General features: G+C 41.1%; 1 protein-coding gene across 8 annotated transcripts in view; it reads left to right on the forward strand.

Moving 5' to 3' along the window:
* Positions 1 to 5020, forward strand: part of GPAM (glycerol-3-phosphate acyltransferase, mitochondrial) — a 68880-nt gene extending 63860 nt beyond the window's left edge. For 7 of the 8 annotated variants that reach the window (XM_082423276.1, XM_082423274.1, XM_082423268.1 and 4 more), the window contains 2 exons: positions 347 to 405; positions 1238 to 5020. In XM_082423276.1, the coding sequence (XP_082279402.1) occupies positions 347 to 405; positions 1238 to 1354 (176 nt within the window). In that variant the 3' untranslated portion in view covers positions 1355 to 5020. Of the gene's footprint in view, positions 1 to 346; positions 406 to 776; positions 1213 to 1237 lie in introns of those variants that run through there. The other variant, XM_082423271.1, reaches the window with a different exon arrangement.
* The last annotated feature ends 1623 nt before the right edge of the window (positions 5021 to 6643 follow it).

Here is a 6643-nt window from a genome sequence, read left to right on the forward strand (position 1 = left end):
TAAAAGAATTTCTACACACTGTCTTGTTTGAGTCTTACAAAAATCCTTCAAGAGGGATGTTTTGGGTATTTCTCTTTCCCTTCCTCTTCTCTCTGTTCTTCCCTCCCTCTTTCTCTCCTTATCCCTCTCTCCTTCTCTTTTTTCCTTAAAAGATGACAAAGTAGGTCTAAAGAAATGGCAAATCCTTTGAGGCCTCACAGGTTGCCAGTAGCGAAAGGGAGCTTGACCCAGTCCTTGGACTTGCTCTGACCCTCTCCCTAGCCTCCCGCGCTCTTACTGTGGATATTGGGGGTTTACGTTGTTGCTGGGCCTAAACGTTTGACAGGGGCTTTTTCTTTCTCCACAGCTGAGAGTGCCACCTATTGTCTTGTGAAGAATGCTGTGAAAATGTTTAAGGATATTGGGGTGAGTGTCCCCTGCTTATGGTATAAAAGAGTGTGTTCACGTCTATTTAGATCTATTTCTATTTAGATCTAGTCTATGTGAGGCACCTTTGTGTTGGGCTGAACCCTGGGAGAAGCAGTTTCTGCTGGATTAATCATGCAGGCATTTCTGGGAATTGGGAGGAGGGGCACGTTGAAGGTGAGGCCCATCAGCACAGATTTATTTGAATGTTTCAGAATTTTCCTGGTTTTCATCTTCATTCCAAACGAAGGTGTCAGTGTGTTTCAAGATTCTACTACAGTTTTGGTGGGGATGTTAATTATGCCATATGATTTTCAGTTATTTTCTTTTTTTTTTTTCTTGGCTGCGCCTTGCGGCATGCGGGACCTTAGCTCCCCAACCAGGGATTCGAACCCATGCCCCCTGCATTGGGAGTGTGGAGTCTTAACCACTGGACCGCCAGGGAAGTCCCTTCAGTTATTTTCTTGTGCTTTTACCGATATTTCTAGAAGCATCCTCAAGTATCCCTTATCTTCACATATCATTTGGGACATGAGTTCCATGAAGGTACTAGTGGTCTTTGTAAGGGAATATTTATGACTTTATTCCAACATGAATTTAAAAATACAGTACACTGGTTGAACTCCACCCCAAAAACCCCACACCTGCCCCCATAACCTCCCCACCCCACACTCGCACACGCCTACATGGACGTTTACTTAAAGCCCGCATATGGCTCTACGTGCCTTACTGCATTTTCTGGTCTAGGACACAGAACAGGGTTGGTGACAGAAATTCCCCCCCCCCCACCCTTTTTGGTTTGTCTTTAATTTAATCTAAACTTTCTCTCTAGGTTTTCAAAGAGACCAAACAAAAGAGAGTGTCTGTTTTAGAACTCAGCAGCACTTTTCTACCTCAGTGCAACCGGCAAAAACTCCTAGAATATATACTGAGTTTTGTGGTGCTGTAGGTAACTCCTGGCACATCTGGCCAGTGACGAGTGTGGGATGAGTCCCTTGTAGGCTCCTGCCTGTGGCTCGAGAGTGGAAGGTGCCATCGTGTGGTCGGGCCTGACCTGTCCTGATGTGACCTCCTGGAAGACAAGTGCCTTCTCCCCTCCGTGATCTGTGATCATCGGACTCTGAGATGACACAGCCGCCTACAGATCACACTTTGGGGGCCCTCAGCCTCCGTTCACAGTTCATAATCAATAGATTACAAAATGAAATCACAAACGATTATTTTGGAGTTTATTAAAGATTTACATTTTAAGTATAACTGTTAAGGACTAATTACTGTGATGGACACAAAAATGCAGTTGATTCTAGAACTGAATCATGTATAGTATACTTAATGCTGTCAGGTAATTTGTTGGTATATTTTCTGATTAATGGTTAATGCTTCCTTTAAAAATAATTGCGTCATCCATTCCCTGGATTTTTTTGTTTGTTTTTGTTTTTATCTTTGTCAATCGTAGCTAAATTTTAACTGGGAACACTTTTCATCTTAAAGTGCTTTACAAATGAATGGGCTAATATACATCACACCCAGGTATCACTGTGCTGTCTGTTGCAGTCAGATACAGAAAGTGTTTTAAGAGCTAAGTGAAGACACAATATTAGTTTAGGTCAGGAATAGAGATAATGGGACCAAACAGCTAACACCAGGAAATAAATTTGGCTGGCGAAATTCAAGATAAACCTGGCCAGAAAACTGACTTTGAAAACGTTTGTTCATATGAAAAAGTGCCATTGAGTTTTAAATGACCAGCAAGTATTTAGGAACAACTCCTATTTTATGTCTGCATCCCTTCCCACCCCTCAGGTAGTACCTGCCTCTCTCAGGTACAGCTGTTTCTTAGAGAGAGCAACTGTACTAACTTATTAGCTTGGCCTGATAGCCTGTGTTAAAGTGCCCTGGCTTCAGGCTACTGACCCAGTCCTCTCATGCCATGCAGACAGGTCATGCACTGCACGTCTTCTGGGTGGCTGGTACCCACTCACGTTGGGCAGAGTACAACCTGGACAGTATATGTGATAGCCCTACGGACTGGCAAATGGTCGGAGGCATTTATAGATTTTTTAGCTTTGAGGAAGAAAAAAACCACGGTTCTTTAAAAATGTGTGTGGGTTATTTTCCTAAACCCCGATGCCACATAGTGGCAAATAATTATGAAAAATTGTTCATAACATGTAGGTGCCTTTTTGTGAGCAGGGATCATAATTGTTAGCTAATTGTGGTAATTATAGTGATTTCATAAAAATCATGTGATATTAAACGTTTTCTAACAGCTTACTGTTCCTTCTCTTCTCTCCATGGTATTATGGAATAGGAATTTTTCGTGATGAATATTGCAGGTAATCTTTGAATTTAATCGAAAAGTACTGAGAATTAAGTTTGGATTTTAAACACTAATAATATCTCATGAATATTCTGTGTGTGTTGCAAGAGGGAAAGGTACTAATTGGTATTTCACATTGTATGAAACTTTTGAAACTCAGAGCAATAATGTCATGCTTTTGTGATTTTCTTCCACTCTTTTCGAATTCCGCGTTTAAAATATATGTTTTTTTTATAGACGTTCACGTACCATTAAGCAGTTGTCAGTGTTGCAGCGTCTCTGGTGTGGAGCGGGGTCTTCCCCGTGTAGCATTCCATTTTCCTAAGTAGGATGGAGCTCTGTGTTTGGGGGAACAGCCAGGGAGGCTTATTTATCCCCTTGTGTGTTCCTTGTCTAGGCAAGCAAATATTTCACTTGTCTCTTTTACTCATCCGCTAAATTATAGACCAAGGATTACTCAGACCCTTTAAGTCAAGGTTGGGACTGACCTCCCAGTGGATTCTGCTGCCCCGCCTGTGACTTCTGCTAAGAGCTACTGCCGCACCAGCCTAAGCAGGGAACAGTGGCTTCTCTGACTTTATTTTTCCCTTTCAGTTGGTTTGTTTTCTAGAAATCTACTCAGATGCTTTGGGGAATGCAATATATGATTTGCTAGCTCTCTCGCCACGTAACTCACTGTGAGAATAAATATGCATGCTTTCTGTAATTAACTGGTGCTTTGAAAACCTTTTTTAAGGAAGACAAATCTCAACCAAAGTTCTGTTCATCCAGACAAGCTCACCCTCGAGTTAACTTTAGCACAGCTCATTCTTGAGTGCCTCGTTACTAACGAACATCCATCAGCCCAGTAAGGCTTCCAGACAGCACTGTTTTGCTAGAAGATTTATTCTTGTTTTCCAAAAGCGAGTGTCTTTCACTCGTAAGATGACACAAACTAGGTGCTTGTAAATAATTTACTACAGTTTACTCTATTGCATTTCTAGAAAACTGAAATGCATGTCCTCCAGGGGAAGACAAGCTGTGACTCAAGTTAAAAAGCAAACAAAAAGACCCAATAATAAGCAATGTGAAATTGCACTCTTTCAAAATGAGAAAATCCTAAGAAATTCAAAAGAGGGGAAGGAACTTTTACTCTTAAAATTTAAAGAAGAACCAAGGGAAAGAACTAGCATGAAGTGTGTAGAACTAGTAAGTTAGTACTGTGAGTCTTCTTTCTCAGATCTATTAAGTCTCACAAAGCCACAAGAGTGAGTGGAGAAAACATCAGGGATTGCAATGAATGTAAGATTGTGGGATTTCCAATCCGAAGGGGAAAAGCATTTCCCAAAGTTCTCCGTGTATGTGAGCGCTCTGTGAGATCTTTATAGGTGTTTTGTACATAGAAGAAGTGTTGCTGGTAAAATAAATTTGCACACGGACCCTCTTTCCTAGAAACTCACAGTGCACTTGAGTGCAGTAAGGGCTCAGGGCCTGCCAGTACCAAGCCCGTTTAACCCAGCATTTCCCAGTCTGTGTGATCCCAGGGCCTTTTTCCCCTTTGGGACACCTATGGACCTCTCCTTAGGGTCACAGAAAACATTTTGGGAAACACTATGTTAGGTAGTTCTGTAAGGGGTCAAAACAGTAACTGCCCTGCGGCACAGAGGCAGAATTTGCATATGCATTTTGTATAATCAAATGTTACATTTCATGGATGTGTATTTCCTCCCCTGGAGACAATAAGCACAGAAAACTATAGTATAGGTGGTCAGAGCTCTTTTCTTTGAGGAAAGACCAGCCCTTAATGTATCTGGGTTTTTCACTGAAAGTAGCAAAGTTAACACTAGGATTAATTGGGATAAAAAAATTAAGATTTTAATTCAAACCTAGAAGAAAATATTGCACAATCGAATGCAGCTTTTTATCCACAAATAGTTCTAGTGTTTAGAAACGATAGGACTTACCACTGAGGTTTATAAGACTTAATTTGGATGTAAATCTGTTTTTTAAAACACATTTTAGGAACTTGAGACTTAGCATCTGGCATTTCAGTTTAATACAAACTAATGATTGAATTTGAAAGACTTTTGACTTTATTTCTAAACATCTAAAGTTCTGAAAAGCCTTGATGGAAGGTGTTAAACTATTTGCCCGTTGTACAGAGAAGTGTCAGATTGTTATAAAAAGATTTATTATAAAGTACCATGTGACGCTGTGAGTGAAACTTATTTGGAAACATTGATTTTTATGCTTGTCAGTATATTGTAAGAAGCACAGAAGTGTAGTTTTGTTGTAATAAACCAAAAAGTGAATATATTCTTGATGTCTTGCATTTGTAGTTAAAAGTTCCCTACATAATTCATTGTACGAACGGTTCTTGTTTGACTTCACATAGGCCTTTATTAAAATGCTTATAAGAAACAATCTTACATAAATTTGTGAACCTACAGTGCGTGATTTTATTATTGACCCAGAGCTCTTCAAATTTGATCAAGCATTTGGGGATGTAGATATCTACAGCTTGGCTACTGCCCTTCTCAGTAAATATTCACATCACAGAGAGATTCTTTGGGTTTCTGTAAATATTCCTTTAAAAGTGGTGCTTCTGATATATTTTAATATGTTTAAGTTTATAAAAGCATGAACTGAAGTCTTAGGTTTTTCCCACTAGTTCATGATAGTTGCTCAGAATAGTTTACTTTTTTTGACAAGTAAGACAAGTATTTTACTAGAGCACAGTTTTCTCTGGATGCTTTGAAACTGCTCAAATGCAGCCTTCTCTCCAAAGTGTGCGCCCTGGAAAGGGTGTTAAACAGGTGCCTGGTGATGCCATCCGTGCCCTTTGGGTGCATGACAGTGCGTGACAGGGCTGTGAACCTGATCAACACCCAGGATCAACCCACCTGTTCTGCACCAGCTTCTTGATCTGAACTTTGTACTTTAGCTCCTTTGATTTCCTCTGGGATGTTGTTGCCATGACTATGCCCTCACCCTTTGGTGTATTCGTTCTCTCCTTTGCGTTAGCGACTTTCTTGCTCCTGCCAAACATTGCCTTCCCTTCATCAAGGCAAAATTCTAACTTTTACAACCACTCGTTTTTAAGTGGATATTAATGTTGAAGTCTAGTCTCTTAATGTTTAGTCCTATATTCACTAATTGTAGTCCTAGTTATGCCCCTTTTAAACACCTTACAGGCTGTCTGGTACACACCTAACTAGCAAAATTCTAATGTACAAATAGAAAGGCATTTTCTTAATTGTCCACAGCATCTGTGATGTCCACGCAGCGGCCACTGCTTAGCCGTCTCTGGATGCCAGCATAGCTCCTGCGTTGTGTGACTTGTACCACAAAGCTTGGCATCTGGACGCTTCTCAGCCCTCAATCTAGGAAAAGGAAGCCTCGTCCAAGTTGTGTTCTGTGTGTGGATTTTATATAGCCTTTCAAATCTGTTGTTGTTATTTTTAAGAAAAGGAATATAGCAGAGAGAGCATGGGGTTTGGGGAGCAAAAAACTTAAGATTGAGTCTGGCTTTCTTGTGCACGTGCTGGAAGACTTTGAGCTGGTCGCCTCACCCCAGTGAACGTACATGGGTGTCCTCTGTGTTGTGTGGGGACAACAGTGGATTTTTTTTTTTTTTAAATTTACCACTGTTATCTTTTTTTTTTTTTTTTTAATTAATTAATTTATTTTTGGCTGTGTTGGGTCTCCGTTTCTGTGCGAGGGCTTTCTCTAGTTGCGGCAAGTGGGGGCCACTCTTCATCGCAGTGCGCAGGCCTCTCACTATCGTGGCCTCTCTTGTTGCGGAGCACAGGCTCCAGACGCGCAGGCTCAGTAATTGTGGCTCACGGGCCTAGTTGCTCCGCGGCATGTGGGATCTTCCCAGACCAGGGCTCGAACCCGTGTCCCCTGCATTAGCAGGCAGACTCTCAACCACTGCGC

Source organism: Balaenoptera physalus (genome assembly GCF_965194825.1).
Source record: "Balaenoptera physalus genome assembly, chromosome: 14".
NCBI lineage: Eukaryota > Metazoa > Chordata > Mammalia > Artiodactyla > Balaenopteridae > Balaenoptera > Balaenoptera physalus.